The sequence below is a fragment of the Otolemur garnettii genome, unplaced genomic scaffold (genome assembly GCF_000181295.1).
Source record: "Otolemur garnettii isolate 467f Iridium unplaced genomic scaffold, OtoGar3 scaffold00011, whole genome shotgun sequence".
Classification (NCBI taxonomy): domain Eukaryota; kingdom Metazoa; phylum Chordata; class Mammalia; order Primates; family Galagidae; genus Otolemur; species Otolemur garnettii.
In genome coordinates this window covers 17,790,853-17,807,279 of record NW_003852406.1, presented here as the reverse complement: position 1 = coordinate 17,807,279, position 16,427 = coordinate 17,790,853, and the positions used below count along the sequence as shown (strand labels likewise).

Below are 16,427 nucleotides of genomic sequence, written 5' to 3'. Positions count from 1 at the left end.
AAAAAAAAAAAAAAAGCCACAAGACAGTTGTGAAGGATGAAGAAGGGTCAGAGGTCCTGACAAGTGATCCTGCATTGATTTTGGTGATAGGTTATGATGCGTCAGCCCTGCTGCGGCTCAGCAAGTCCCTTTTCACCCAGCTTTATTCTCCCCATTCTACATGAAAGAGGAAAAAGTGAAAGGGTTGAATTAGATCTGGATTTGCCAAAGTATGGACTTTGTAGAACATTAGTCCCTTTAAGTGCTTCTTGAAAAAAAAGTATTCTGTGATTAAATGAGATCAGGAAACTGTCTATAAAATTCCCTCTTGGAGCTGGCAGGACCTGTTGAACTTGTTTAGCCAAGCACAACCTAGGCTCATTTGCTCACAAACCCCTTTTGCACCAGCCCTGTTAACATCCACATGAACCAGCATTCTAAGGAGTGAAGCCAGGACCCAGCATTTCTAGTGCTGACAGTTTTATGTTCTGTGCCTCTCCCTCCCTCCCTTCCTTCTTTCTTTCCTTCCTTTTTTAAGACAGAGTCTCACTGTCTTAAAAACATGGCATCACCCTAGCTCACTGCAACCTCAAACTCCTGGGTTCTGGCAATCCTCCTGCCTCAGCCTCCTGAGTAGCTGGGACTACAGGTGCCTACCAAAATGCCCAACTAGTTTTTCTGTTTTTAGTAGAGATGTGGTCTCGTGGGAACTCCTGAGCTCAAGCAATCCACCTGCCTTGGCCTCCCAGGGTGCTAGGATTACAGGGGTGAACCACCATGCCTGCCTAAGCTCTCTGCCCTTCTAAATGTGGGGCCTCTCAGCTGAGAATTTCATGAACCCAGAGCAGATGAGTGAGCAAGAAAGAACCAGGGGTTGCTCCTGACAGCCCTCAGAGAAGGTAGGAGAGAGCAGAAAAATTTCCCCAGGTTGAAAATGACAAGTACCACTTAATGAGAGCCTACCTTGGGCCAGGCACTGTGCTAAGTCCATTCCATATGTTTTCTCTCTTAATCCTTTCTGTCATCCTTCAGGGTAGGTATTTCTTATTTTTCATATTTGCCTCTATTGACTTTTAATTTATATCCCTGGCAGATGCTTTTAAAAGATTCATATATGTAAAAAGGAAGAGCAAAAATGACGCATTATCCTATAGCCTAAACCACTGTTAGTTTTGTTGTCTATCTAGACTTTTTCCCCCTCTGTGTTTATAAATATTCTGTTAAAAAATTTGGATTATGTTGGTCATATTGGCTTTTCTGTTCAATCTTTTCTTCAAAACAAAAGTGAGATTAGATTAAGACTTTCATTTTGTTTTTCATTTTACACAAAATGAACATCCTTTAGGCCAGCGCATAAGAATATGGTAGGTACTACTACAGGGATTGCTAAATGAGGGATCTGAGGATCAGAGACAGAGTAACTTGCTCCAGGTCACACAGCTAATACCCAGATTATCTTGTTTATTTATTTATTTATTTATTTTGAGATAGAGTCTCAAGCTGTCGCCCTGGGTAGAGTGTCATGGCAACATAGCTCACAGCAACCTCCAACTATTGAGCTCAAGCAATCCTCTTGCTTCAGTTTTTTCTATTTTTTTTAAGGAGAGATGCGGTCTTGCTTTTGGCTCGGGCCTGGGATTATAGGCGTGAGCCACTGCACCCGGCCCAATACCGATTATCAGACTCTGGAGCCCTAGTGTGGATAACACACAGGCCTCCCATAGGTGTCATTTGGTGGTGGGGGGAGAAGTTGTAGGGTCTGAAGGAGTTTGTGCTGCAAGTAGATTTTAGAAATCTGTAGTCCAACTGTGCTCAGAGCAAAGAAGAAACTTCCTCAAAGTTTCACAGCAAACCAGTGGGTTTCAGTCCCTCCCTCCTGTATCTAGTTCAGGCATCATCCCAGGAAGCCACAGGCCTCACCCAGGAGGCCCAAGCTGCCAGTTCCTGACTCTGGGAGTGTTTGCCCCCAAGTCCTCTGAAAAGTGATCCTCATCTATAAATAAGCTAGGCTCACATGTCCCAGCACATTGTGTGGGGGGAATAAAGAAATGTCTAAAACAGCAACTTGATTATGCCCAAGGTATGTGTTTTTACACATGCCCTGATATAGTACATGTACAAATATGCTATTCATAAGCTCAGCCCAGTGGTCTGAAGGAGACCATATGCGCTGCCTGGTGTGGTGTGTGTACATTGCAGTGAATAAACACACTGTGTCAGGCCATATGTGCGGATTTTGGAACTAACAGTAAAGACTGGACCCCAAGGCGATTCCTTGGTACTTACGCTAATTTCTAAAACTAGGAAATAATCTAGGGAATAACTTTTCTTCCACAGGAACCAGTGATCCATGAGAACAATATTTTCCAAATTCCAGATATTCACAAACCACCTTCCTAATTTTGACCATCCTTATGCCATTTATACAATCACTTAATGCTTTTCTTTATATCAATTTACTCTTTTGTAACTTTAACACATATGAAAAGGGAACACTGAAATAGAAAGCCAGAAATACTTGCCATAAATAGAAGACAGTCATAAAAATAAATATATAACTATTATAATAAAAAATGTGTATCTGCTCTACTTGAGTTCCTTTTGTTATCACCATTCATTCACGTTTTGAGGAACATGGAACTAATGGACTTCAATAACACGGGCTACCTCATCCAGTGTTCTGCCCAGCCTCACCCGGAGTCCCCCATGTCTATCAACCATATGTGACCTTTGGCTAGTGTCCCCTTTCCCTTCATGGATTTCTCAAGGGCTTAGGGTGGGGGCTTCATGGTCCTTAGGAAATTCAGAACAGCTGTCATTTCTTCTGTGTTCTTGAATCCCTGCCCCTAAGTGACTTTTGGGGGGATGGGGATAGAAGACTCAGGCTTGGACTTGGAAAAGAAATAACCCTTTTCCTTTTTTTTTTGGCTGGGGCCAGGTTTGAACCTGCCACCTCCAGTATATGGGGCCAGCGCCCTACTCCTTTGAGCCGCAGGCGCTGCCCTTTCCTTTTGTTTTTCATTCTATAAGTAGCTTTTGTTTTATTTGAAATTATTTAATTGAATTTATTTTAAAATGGTAAAATATACCAACTTTACAGAAAGGGAAGACAAGTCACTTACCAGCTGAACAAAGCTATTAGCATTTAGAGTGTTCCCTTTCAGTCTTTTGAAATATGTATCTGGTTTGTACCACTGTGAATGTGTGTTTAGAGCCCGGGGTTCGACTGGGCATGGTGGCTCACACCTATAATCCTAGCGCCTGATGAGGTCAAGGTGGGTGGATCTCCTTAGCTCAGGAGTATGAGACTAGCCTGAGCAAGAGTGAGACCTCATCTCTAAAAAACTAGCTAGTGTCATGGCAGGTACCTGTAGTCCCAGCTACTTGGGAGGTTGTGGCAAGAGGATCACTTGAGCCCAAGAGCTTGAGATTGCTGTGAGCTATGAGGCCGTGGCACTCTACCAAAGGCCTCAAAGTCAGACTCTGTCTCAAAAAAAAGAGCCTGGGATTCATAGATATGTCTATGTCCATTATCTAATGTGAACTCATCAGATATTAAGAGTCATGAAGTAGGCAGGATGTGAAAACTATAGCTCAGATATGTAACGTCACTTGCTAAAATCACACACCTTGGAACCAGTGTGCTCTACTATGCCATAGTGCTTCTGTGTTAGAGCCTAAAGTTAACAAAACAAAGTATATAGGAGCATATGCTATTAAAAAATTATTTATTTATTTGGAGACAGAATCTCACTCTGTTGCACCAGGCTAGAGTGTTGTGGCGTTAACCTAGCTCACCACAACCTCAAACTCCTGTACTCAAGTGATCCTCCTGCCTCAGCCTTCTGAGTAGCTGGGACTACAGTGCACACCACAATACCTGCCTACATTTTCTTTTTACTATTATTTGCATTTATTTATTTATTTTTGAGACAGAATCTTATTTTGTCACCCTTGGTAGAGTGCTATGGCATCACAGCTCACAGCAGCCTCCAGCTCTTGGGCTTGGGCAATTCTCTTGCCTCAGCCTTCCGAGTAGCTGGGACTACAGGTGCCTACCACAACACCTGGCTATTTTTGGTTGCAGTTTGGCCAGGGCTGGGTTTGAACCCTCCACCCTCGGTATATGGGGCTGGTGCCCTACCCACTGAGCCACAGGCGCCGCCCTATTTGCGTTTATTTTATGTTGTGTTTTATTTTATGTTCCCCTAAGTGGCCTGTACCATAAATTTTTGTTTCTTCAGTTTCTTCTGGGATATCTTTTTCTTTTTCTTTTTTTTTTTTTAGATGGAGCCTCAAGCTATCCCCTTGGGTAGAGTGCCATGGCATCACGCTCACAGCAACCTCCAACTCCTGAGCTGAAGTGAGTCTCCTGCCTCAGCTTCCCAAGTAGCTGGGACTACAGGTGCCCGCCACAACGCCTGGCCATTTTTTTTTGGTTGCAGCCATCATTGTTGTTTGGCAGGCCCAGGCTGGGGATTCGAACCCACCACCTTAGGTGTATGTGGCTGGCACCTTAGCCGCTTGAGCCACAGGCACTGAGCCTAGGATATCTTTTTCTTCTGTGCTACCTCCTATTCTGGTTTGGGAACAATTTGTTCCTTTTTAGTAAGGATCATCTCGGAGGCAGGGGGAGTTCACGTATGGGCTAATGTGACCATGAGTTCTGTAAGGTCAGTGATGAATCTTGGGTACTTTGTTCACCTGGATATGCTCGATGACCAGAGAATCCACATCTAAACCCTTAAGTTCGTAGATGGGCATTGTGGTGGGTGCCTATAGTCCCAGCTACTCAGGAGGCTGAGGCAAGAGAATCGCCTAAGCCCAGGAGTTAGAGGTTGCTGTGAGCTGTGATGCGATGGCATTCTACCAAGGGCGAATATAGTGAGCCTCTTTCTCAAAACAAAAATAAAAACCTTAAGTTCAGCATTATTCTCTGCATTTTTAAGCATGTGCAATAAAAATTCAGCACTCTTTTTGGGCCACCGACCCTGTATCCAGCCCCACTGTTTGGCCTGGGCACACCTACTAACTCCACCATTGTATCTTTGGAAAGGTACACACTGTTTCTTTAAAGTGACATCCTTGACGGCTGCCTGTAATCTCAGCACTTAGGAGGCTGAGGCAGGTGGATTGCCTGAGTTCATAAGTTCGAGACCAGCCTGAGCAAGAGCGAGACCTCAACTCTAAAAAATAGCCAGGCACTGTGGCAGATGCCTGTAGTCCCAGAGACTGAGGCAATTTGAATCCAAGAGTTTGAGGTTGCTGTGAGCTATCGCTCTACCCAAGGTGACCAAGTGAGACTCTTGTCTCAAGAAAAAAAAAAAGTGACATCTTTCAGGCTTTTCGTACGTGCATACCCTTGATGGCCTTCATATGTTTTCTTAAAGTGAACACAAAGATTTGAACCTCTTGGTTTGCATGACTTTGTGGGATTTTCTGGATCAAGTGAATAGCAAACCATTTTCACATATCACCTCAGGCCACTTAGGGGAAGAGGAAGCTACATTTTCTATTTTTACTAGAAATGGGGTCTCGCTCTTGCTCAGGATGGTCTTGAAATTGTTAAAAATTGGGAGGCGCCTGTGGCTCAGTGAGTAAGGCGCCGGCCCCATATACCGAGGGTGGCGGGTTCAAACCTCAGCCCCGGCCAAACTGCAACAAAAAATAGCCGGGCGTTGTGGCAGGCGCCTGTAGTCCCAGCTACTTGGGAGGCTGAGGCAGAAGAATCGCCTAAGCCCAGGAGTTGGAGGTTGCTGGAGCGACTCCGCTGCACTCTACCGAGGGCGAAAAAGTGAGACTCTGTCTCTACAAAAAAAAAAAAAAAGAAATTGTTAAAAATTTAAGTTAAAATATTCTCTACTAAAAATAGAAAAAACTAGCCAAGCCAAGCATCACGACACGCGCCTATAGTCCAGCTATCTGGGAGGCCGAGGCAAGAGGAACACTTGAGCCCAAGAGTTTGAGGTTGCTGTGAGCTATGATGACACCACAGCACTTTACTCAGGGCAACAGAGTGAGATGACTCTGTCTCCAAAAATAAAATTCTATTAATTTCCAGAGTAATACATATTCATTGTAAAAAAATTTTTAAATGTAATAAATGAGAGTGCTCAGTAATCCCACTCCCAGAGCAAACCTCCATGAATTACACAAGCATCGCCCACTCTTGACATCTGTGCATATCCTAACCTATCATTTATCTATTTTCTGAAACTAGAATTGCTTCATAAGCACTGTTTCCTGACTCCCCCATCCCACACTAGCCGATATATCTTGGACGTCTTTCCAAGGACAGAGCTTGTAAAAACACATTTTAAAAAACCCACAGACTATGTTGACCAGTTTGGTGAAAGCATTTCAAATTGTATGTAAAACCAGCACATTGTACCCATGATTGCATTAATGTACACAGCTATGATTTAATTTAAAAAATGAGAAAAAAAACCCACAGAAACAATTTTATTGTTTTGGTTGTTTTGTTGTTGTTGTTGTTTTGTTTTTTCTTTGAAACACAGTCTCAGAGTCCCTACTCACTGAGCCACAGGTGCTGCCCGGACTACATCATTTTTTAAGCAAGGTTTCTGGACCTTTCTAACCAAAAGGGCAGAGAATACCACCCTGGTCCCATCATACCCCTCCTATATAACACACATGTAGACTGGGGCCTGCTGGTGGCTGTGTCCCTTCCACTGGCATACTGGGCCATCTAATGGTCACTGAGACAGGCAAGTGGGATGAACATGGCATTTGGTACCAGTAGACTTGGGTTCAGGTTCGTTTGTTTTTGAGACAGAGCCTCAAGCTGTCCCCGTGGGTAGAGTGCTGTGGCATCACAGCTCACAGCAACCTCCAACTCCTGGGCTCAAGTGAGTCTCTTGCCTCAGCCTCCCAAGTAGCTGGGACCACAGGCGCCCACCACAACACCTGGCTATTTTTTGGTTGCAGCTGTCGTTGTTTGGTGGGTCTGGACTGGATTCGAACCCACCACCTTAGGTGTATGTGGCTGGCGCCTTAGCCACATGAACCACAGGCACTGAGCCTGGGTTCAGGTTTTAACTATGCTCCAGGTATGAGACCCTGGAAAATACCCTACTCCCTCTGAGCCTCTGTTTTGTCTCCAGTAAAATGAAGGTTACGGTCCCCTCTTATCTCTTGGGTGTGTTTTGAGGGTCGGATGAGATAATGTGAATAAAGGGTATGTTTTTTTTCTTTTTTCTTTTTATTTTATTTGCTATTCTTTACAGACCTCTTGCATAAAGATGTATTTTATCAAGGGAGGAAGGATGCAATATAGGCAGGAGGTAAAAACTGTATTATAATTTAAAAAAGGCCCTCCCCTTCCCTCAGCCCCCAGGATCCCAGGTCCCCTCCCCAGAGACAACCACCATGACCAGGGACATTTAGTACATATGCAGACATGTAAGTGTCCATGCCAATACACATGTTGTTTTGCATCCAAACTCATTGTGAAGATCACCCTCTGTCAGCACACATGGAACCTGGTTCTTTTTAACAGCTGCCTAGAACTCCATTATATGAATATTCCCAAACCAGTTGAGCTAGTTCCCACCCTGCGGGTGGACCTGAGTTGTTTCTAGTCTTTAGCTATTATAGACAGTGCTGGATTGAATATCACTTGACATATGATTTTGTGAGAATATCTGTGATAGAGTGAAAAGGATCAAAAAGTCCAGGTAGTTTTGATGTTGAGATGTCACCAACTTGCCCTGGAAAGATGGTACTGGCATGGCCACCAACAAGGCAGGCTTGACTACCTGCCCATTCCCTCATCCATACAGGGTGTTATTAGCACATTAACTGTCGTGTGAGTTGTATTTAACTTAAGCTAGTTTTGAGCCCCCTCTGAACTCCTTACGTACATATTATGTAACTCTTGTCTCTGGACCTATCTTGACCCAATAAAACACTGTGGCCTCAAGGAAAAAGATTATTTTCTAGTGTGGCAGTCAATATGTTAAATCTTTTGATTTTCACCACTGTAATATGTGAAAAATGCTTCTTTATAGTTCTAATCTGCAATTCTTTTATTGTAATATACCCTCCCTATGGGCCCCCTGCCCACCTCACAGTTGCCCTCTCACCTCTTCCCAAGGCTCATCACTCTTCCCAATGGCGTCCTTCAGATCCTGGATGTTCAGGAGAGTGACAGGGGCTCCTACCGCTGCGTGGCCACCAACTCAGCCCACCAGCGCTTCAGCCAAGAGGCCCTCCTCAGCGTGGCCCGCAGAGGTAAGGGGGCTGGCATTGAGGAGGGGAGGAGGTTTCTGAATTCATCCACCGCAGGGTTGAATTTATCCATCTACCTTCAAATAGAGGATGGGGTTATTCCCGTGGACAGATGAAGCGATGAAGCCCAGAGAGAGCAGAGCTACCCAGAACCGGGGATAGAATTGGAGTAGAATTCAAAACTCTGAACTCCCAGTGCAGCCTTCCTCCCTTCCTGTGGAGTCTGTGTTCCCTTGGGTTGGATGGCACATCTAATGCTCGGACAGGTGGGAGGGGAGGTGTCTGAGGAAGGGTGTCAGTGCACTGAAGCCCTGGCCCCTCCTTACCAGCCCCTTTGTGTGCTCAGAGTGCTGCAGCTACTGGGAGATTCCTCCCTTTCTGCTCACTGTGCTGCTGGCTCCCTGTGACCCAACACTCCTGTCCTTTCTGTTTCTTTGGAAAGCTTCTGCCCTGGTGTGATAGAGTAGGAAGGGCACAGGCTTTAGGGTGGGAAAAACCTGGCTTAAAATCTGGCTTCTTTCCCCATTACCTGCATGACCCTGGGCTCTTTATCAAATGTCCAGCTCAGAGAGGCTGTAAGAATCCCGAGATAAAAATCCAAAGTGCCTAGCACCCAGCACGTGCTCAACAGATCTCACTTTTTCTTTTTTTTTTTTTTTTTGAGACAGAGGCTCATTTTGTCACCCTCAGTAGAGGGTGGTGTCGCTGTTCACAGCAACCTCAAACTCTTAGGCTTACCGATTATTCTCTTGCCTCAGTCTCCCGAGTAGCTGAGACTACAGGCGCCTGCCGCAATGCCTGGCTATTTTTAGAGATGGGGTCTCGCTCTGGCTCAGGCTGGTCTCAAGCCTGTGAGTTCAGACAATCCACTCCTCTCGGCCTCCCAGAGTGCTAGGATTATAGGCGTGAGCCACCGCGCCGCCCCGATCTCACTTCTGAGGCTCTCCGAAGACCCCTCCCTCCCACTGCCCCCCACCCGCGCCTGCCTCCTTCCTGGGCTAAGATTGTAGGCTGCTTGCTCCCAGTCTGGGTCCCTCTCACTCCTGAGCCTGGGGTCTCTGCCTCCACCTGCTGGACAAACTAGGTATTCACCATTCTGCCCAGGAGGCCAGTGTCATGCTAAGAACTTGGTAAGGGCATCAGGAGCTGCCACAGAGGCAGAAACTCAAGCCTACCCTGCCTTTTCCACACGGGGACTCGGAGGCCCGCTGGGGAAAGACTTTGCCTAAGGTCACACAGTGTGTTAATGGTAGTGCTGGAACCAGAAACTATACTGTTGACTCCCAAGTCCAGTCCTCTACCCAGAGAATGGGTTATACTTGGGAGTGAAGAAGGGGTAGGTATGGGTCTGTCCAGTCATTTCTCTGGTGCTAAGAGGCTACACCATTCTCCTGACTCCAAGAGAAAGAGCTCTAAGGTCTAGTCCCAGCTTTGCTGAAGTTTGTGGCTACTTTCCCCATCTGTCAGATGGAGTCACTGTTGCTGCCTGCTGCACCCACCTTGCCAGGTTACTATAACACCAGGAAAGGCATTGTCTGCTGGCCTTTCTTCTTTCCAGGGTCCCTGGAATCCCCCAGGGGGCAGGACGTGGTCATCGTGGCAGCCCCAGAGAACACCACTGTGGTGTCAGGCCAAAGCGTGGTGATGGAATGTGTGGCCTCAGCTGACCCTACCCCTTTAGTGTCCTGGGTCCGACAGGGTAAGTTGAGAGGAAGGGGCAGAAGAAGGAGGGTGTGGGAAGGGAGGGGTGTGACATCTCACATGGTGTGGCAGACCCTTTTTCAGGACTACGTGTGGTGGGCAACAAGATTGGAGGCTACACGGGGAGCTGGGATGAACTTCATCAATCAGTGTAGCGTGTTTCCTTTATGAAGCACTTTGAGTCTGCCACTCACAAAATCGTGATTGCAACCCTAGTGAGGGCAGCCACAAGGCTGGGTTCTCTACTAATTTCTGTGCCTTATAACAATATTGTAGGTGAATGTTTGAGACTTGGGGAGGTGCCACACAGCCAGCAAGTCAGGTGGAACCAGGATCCCGCTGCTGGTCTGTGTAACTACAAAGCCATCTCTTGGCCCACCCCAGTGTGCTGCTGCCTGCTGGAGACAGCAAACAAAAATACACTGATGAGCTGCATGGGGTGGCTGACACCTATAATCTTAATTATTAGGGAGGCTGAGGTAGGAGGATCATTTGAGCCCAGGAATTCAAGAGCAGCCTGGGCAACATAGTGAGACCCCATTTCTACAAAAAAAGAAAATTTGCTGGGCATGTTTGCTTGTGCCTATAGTCCCAGCTACTTGGGAGGCTAAGGCAGGGGATTCCCTTGTGCCCAGGAATTCAGTGTCACAGTAAGCTATGATCAGCCACTACACTCCAGCCTGGGCAACAGAGCTAGACCCTGTCTCTAAAAAACAAACAAATACAAGAGGGGAAAAGAAAAAAATAAACAAAACAACACAGCAGAGAGAGGCAAGGACCCAGCCCTCTGAACTCATAATCGGGGTGAGGGAAAGAAAACACACACCCATGAAAAGAGGTTTGACAGTATCAGCCTGTAAGGTGAGAACTGCTAAGGGGGACTGAGTTACTGGAGATGCTATCAGGATAATGAGAGTGCTGGGCCAAATGTCAACGCTGCAGTCTCCTGAGCGCTTCACACCCCTTTTCCTGTCAGAGCCTCCAAGAGCCCTTTGAGGAGAGGAGGGGCCACAACTACTCTTTCCACTGTGGGCAGATGAGGAATCTGAGGCTCAGGCAGGTAGAGAGCTGGGACCCAAGCTATAGAACCTGTTCTTTTTCTGGTACACCGTTTCCCGAGAAAGAAAGCAAGTGTTATTTTTGTCTTTATTTATTGATAGGAAGTGACTTGTCTCAAATTGATGGCACAAGTAAGTCTTACATCCAATTCTCTTTACCCCTCCTCCCCTGATACATTCTATTGCTCTACGCCTCCTCCTTTTTATTTATATCTCACATCCAAAAGGGTATATAATGAATATACACACGTAGAGTTTCAAGAAAAATAACAAATTGAACAATTATGTACCCACGACAGATCCGATGAAATAGAACAGTGCAGGTGTCTTCCCACCTCTCTGACCTAGACCTCCTTATTAGACTTATGACACTTGACTAGTTAGGGGATCCTGGAGCCCACAGAACCCTCATACTATCAGGATAAGCTTGTGATATCGTCCAGAAGTTCTCATACCAATATTTCTCAATTCCTAGCTGTGTATCAGGATCACTCAGAAAGATTGTTAAAACTGCAGACTCCCTCCCTACACTCCTGGAGAGTCAGGATCTAGGAATCTTAATGCTTAACAAGTGCCCTAGGTCATTGTTAATGACCTTGCAAGGCGGACTTTGGATCTACTCCCTAGCTAGTTAGAAATGCAGAGTATGGGCTCCTGCCCTAAGCCTCTACATACTGACAAGGTCTCCTGTATAAGGACTTGAGTATTGTGGTCTCAGAGGATCCTGACACCTAGAAAGAGAGGGCTGGGTAAGAACTTCATGCCTAAAGCCAGGCACTGCTGTCTTTCTGGGAATTTACTCCACTAAGACAGGGAAAGGGCATGGATTTTCTGGGTTTTGTTTTGTTTTCTGACTGCAAATGTAGTACATTTTCATTCTAGAAAGCCAGGAAAAAAACAGAAGTAGAAAACATGCTATCACTCAGAGATAAAAACTGTTAACGTATGAGTATATTGGCTCGGCGCCCATAGCGTAGTGGTTACAGTGCCAGCCGCATACACTGAGGGTGGCGGGTTCAAACCCAGCCCTGGCCAAAAACTGCAAAAAAAAAAAAAAAAAAAAAAAGTTGGGGGCGGCGCTTGTGGCTCAAAGGAGTAGGGCACCGGCCCCATATGCTGGAGGTGGTGGGTTCCAACCCAGCCCTGGCCAAAAAAAAAAACTGCAAAAAAAAAAAAATAGTCGGGCATTGTGGCAGGCACCTATAGTCCCAGCTACTTGGGAGGCTGAGACAAGAGAATTGCTTAACCCCAAGAGTTTGAGGTTGCTGTGAGCTGTGATGCCATGGTACTCTACCCAGGGCAACAGCTTGAGACTCTTGTCTAAAAAAAAAAGAGCGAGAGAGAGAATTGTTTAAGCCCAAGAGTTTGAAGTTAATGTGAGCTGTGACACCACAGCACTCAACCAAGGGCGACATAGTGAGACTCTATCTCAATAAAGAAAAAAAAGGAAAACATGCGAGTATATTATCTTTCAGGAATTTTTCTATGCATATATACATTTTTCCCCACAATACAGAAAGCATGCTGTATTTGTAGTTCCATGTCCTATTTTCATTCAACAGTATGTCATAAACATTTTTACATCTTAAAAACTTTTTCTAAAGGGTTTTAATAACTAATAATGTACTAAAATGTAATTCACCAGTAAAGTCCTTTCCAGTTGTCCGCTTTTACAGTTTATACTGCAGCCGTCTGCCCTGTTCACAAATACTAGCCCATAATTCTGATCACATCTCCAGGACAGAGTCCCTTAACTGGAATCCCTGACTTCAAGGTCTAAATAGAGCTCCCTCATGGCCCTTTCTCCAGCATTACAATTTACTGTTTTTTAAAATATTCCACATTTTCTGAGTGAAAATTAACATCTGTGTTTTGCTGTGCATTTCTTTGATTACATAAAGTTGGAGCATTTGTGTGTGTGTGTGTGTGTCTCTAAGCCATCTGCATTTCTTCTTTGAATTTTCTGTTCATCTCTATAGGCAAAGGTTTTTACAATGGTTTTCATTTCACATCAATAAAGTCGCTATATATATTTAAACCTTCTTTTTGGTCAGACCTTACCAGCCCTATCCTCATTATAGTACTGGGCTGAGAACATAGGTGAAACGTGTGTGCGTGTTTTTGTTTGTTTGTTTGTTTGTTTTTTAGAGACAGAGTTTCATTTTGTTGCCCTCGGTAGAGCGCTGTGGCATCACAGCTCACAGCAACCTCCAGCTCTTGGGCTTAAGGCGATTCTCTTGCCTCAGCCACCCGAGTAGCTGGGACTATAGGCGCCCGCTACAACGCCCAGCTATTTCTTTGTTGCAGTTGGGCGGGGACCGGGTTTGAACCCACCACCCTCGGTATATGGGGCTGGCGCCCTACTCACTGAGCCACAGGCACCGCCCAGGGTGTGTCTTTCTTGAGAGAAATGAATTTAATAATAATGCTAAGAGTAATAACTGACTAGTGTGCTGAGCACCTGTGCCGTGCCTGCCCTGTGCTAGGGCTTCTCACAGACCCTATTCTTTCCACTTCGCAGAAGCCCTTTCAATAGGGACCTCCTCCCCACAAACAAGAGGGTAGGGCTTGGGGAGTCACCCTGCTAGCAAGAGGAGGATTCCAACAAGGGACTGCTGTGTCCACTTTACTCGGTATAGAGGGTTCCGAAATTCGGAGAGTGGATGGAGGCCCAGTTCCTAGCGTCCCCTCCAGCACATCTCGCTCTCCTCCCTAGACGGGAAGCCCATCTCCACGGATGTCATCATGCTGGGCCGTACCAACCTACTGATCGCCAGCGCGCAGCCCCGGCACTCCGGCGTCTACGTCTGCCGTGCCAACAAGCCTCGCACGCGCGACTTCGCCACCGCGGCGGCCGAGCTCCGTGTGCTGGGTGAGGCGGGGTGAAGGCTGCAGGGAGCAGGTGTGGGGCAGACTGGATCCGAGCGGGTCAGCTGGGGCTGGGAGGAGAGCCAGGTAGCGGGAGGTGGGCAAGTGGGTGTGTTAGAGGGGCTGAGGCGTGATGCTGGAGGATGACAAGGGGGAGGGCTAGGGAGGAGTTCCTGGGAGGAGTGGTAGGAAGGCGGGGGATGGGGCTGGAGGCTGGGGCGAAGTAATTGGAGGATGGAGTAGGGGCAGTTGAGTTAGAGATAGGAAGAAAGGACTGATATGTGCCGGGCTTGGGTGATTGAGGGGTGGGACCTAGTTAACTGAGAGGAGAGGTAGGACTGAGGTTCTGGGGGAGATAGTGGAGTGATCTGGGTGGTTCCAAGAAAACTGGGGGACCAAGTTGCTCAGGCATGGGATAATGGAGAGGGTTAAGCCGGATAGGTGTGGAGACATTGGAAGGTAGGGGAGAAGGAGATGGGTAAATGGGGGAAAGGGCGGAGCCGCTAGTGGCTGGAGTACGCGGTCAGCGTCGTCCCTCCCGCCCCTAGCGGCTCCTGCCATCTTGCAGGCGCCAGAGGCGCTGTCGCGGACGCGTGCAAGCACCGCGCGGTTCGTATGCCGCGCGTCTGGGGAGCCGCGGCCGGCGCTGCGCTGGCTGCACGACGGGGCGCCTCTGCGGCCCAACGGGCGCGTCAAGGTCCAGGGTGGTGGTGGCAGCCTGGTCATCACACAGATCGGCCTGCAGGACGCCGGCTACTACCAGTGCGTGGCTGAGAACAGCGCGGGAACAGCGTGTGCCACCGCGCCGCTGGCCGTAGTGGTGCGGGAGGGGCTGCCCAGCGCCCCCACGCGGGTCACAGCCAGGCCACTGAGCAGCTCCTCTGTGTTGGTGGCCTGGCAGCGGCCCGAGCTGCACAGTGAGCAGATCATCGGCTTCTCCCTCCACTATCAGAAGGCACGAGGTACATCCGCCCTGAACCTGAGATGCCCCACCGTAGGTCCGCGCAGGGCACAGTGGGGAGGAGGACAGGCTGGGCGACAGAAGGGTTGCCTGAAGGCTACTACTGGGGGATGAAATGGGTAGGAGCCCGCAGGAACACATTATTGGAGAGAAGGGGAAGGATGCTTCTTGCCTGGAAAATGCGTTGGTGGTCTTGGAACCACCTGCCAACCGGAGTTAACTAACCGCAGCAGGAGTCATTTCAATTAGACGTTGGAAAGAATCTCCTAACCAGTGGAGGAATTAATACAGTGAGATGAGAGGCTGAGGGAATTTATACTGTGCAGCTCAGATTATCAGGGATGGTTTAGCTTTAAATGGACTATTTCAGAGACTGGATCAGTATGAGATTCTTAGACAGACTAACCAGCCAGTGCTGGCTTTGGCCCTATGACAGTCTCCTTGTCCCCTATGTCACTACTTCAGGCATGGACAATGTGGAATACCAGTTTGCAGTGAATAATGACACCACCGAGCTACAGGTTCGGGACCTGGAACCCAACACAGATTATGAGTTCTACGTGGTGGCCTACTCCCAGCTGGGGGCCAGCCGCACCTCTACCCCAGCACTGGTCCACACGCTGGATGATGGTAGGGTCTCAGAACCTGCAGTGGGCAGCTTGGGGCCCAGAGAATTCCCTGGGGATGATAGGGAATTATTTGCTAATATAAAGGCAGTCTTACTGCTTCATGTCATCTTTGTGCCCTGTAAAAGCATGAACAGGGGTTCTTCCCCCAGTTTAAAGTTGGGGAAACTGAGGCCCAGAAAATGAGAGTGACTTACCCAAGGTCAGTAGTACAGCTGGGATTTGAGCCTAGGTCTTGTGATTCCCCATATCATGTGGTTCTCCTTGGTACCCATGTATTATCCATTGGGATAGGGGCCAGTCACCCTAACTCACTGAATGTGGAAGATTGTGGCCCCCAAACGTTTTCTAGCTTCAGGGTGGGAAGGATGTCCCCTCATCCTCCATCTTGGGGCTCCCCTGAGAGGCTCCCTTTCCTCCCTCAGATCCTCGTTCTGACCTACTTCTGACTTGCTCTGTGACCTGGGCAAGTCTTTGACCGCTCCTGAGCCTCACCTTCCACGTCGGTGGAGCAGAACTCATGCTGATGTTCTTCTGTCTCAGTCCCCAGTGCAGCGCCCCAGCTCTCCCTGTCCAGCCCCAACCCCTTGGACATCAGGGTGGCGTGGCTGCCCCTGCCCCCCAGCCTGAGCAATGGGCAGGTGGTGAAGTACAAGATAGAGTACAGTTTGGGAAAGGAAGGTGAGTGGGGGCAGGATGCAGGCATGGTTGGGAATGGTCAGTGTGAAGGCTTGGTCAAAGCCACTGAGACCTGAGTGGAGTGGGGTGTCAGGAAATGAAGTTGAGTGGTGGGGTGAGGAGTGAGAAGGACAGGCTGGGGGCTGAGTGAGCAGGAGTGACAAGGAAAGACAGAGGGCTGGTGAGAGGTAGAGAGAGGCCTGGCTCCTGCCCCCACCTCCTCTATTGAATCCCTGCCTCAATTTCCTTTTCTGGGGCTCAGTGCCTGTGGCTCAAGTGGCTAAGGCGCCAGCCACATACACCTAA

General features: G+C 47.8%; 1 protein-coding gene across 1 annotated transcript in view; it reads left to right on the top strand.

Annotated features, from left to right (window-relative positions):
- The window catches only part of IGDCC4 (immunoglobulin superfamily DCC subclass member 4), a 43,995-nt gene that overhangs the window by 14,596 nt on the left and 12,972 nt on the right, over positions 1-16,427 (top strand). Inside the window, exons 4-9 of the mRNA XM_003784432.2 lie at positions 8,096-8,232; positions 9,788-9,928; positions 13,705-13,860; positions 14,405-14,818; positions 15,283-15,447; positions 15,987-16,124. Of these exons, the coding sequence (XP_003784480.1) occupies positions 8,096-8,232; positions 9,788-9,928; positions 13,705-13,860; positions 14,405-14,818; positions 15,283-15,447; positions 15,987-16,124 (1,151 nt within the window). The remainder of the gene's footprint in view (positions 1-8,095; positions 8,233-9,787; positions 9,929-13,704; positions 13,861-14,404; positions 14,819-15,282; positions 15,448-15,986; positions 16,125-16,427) is intronic.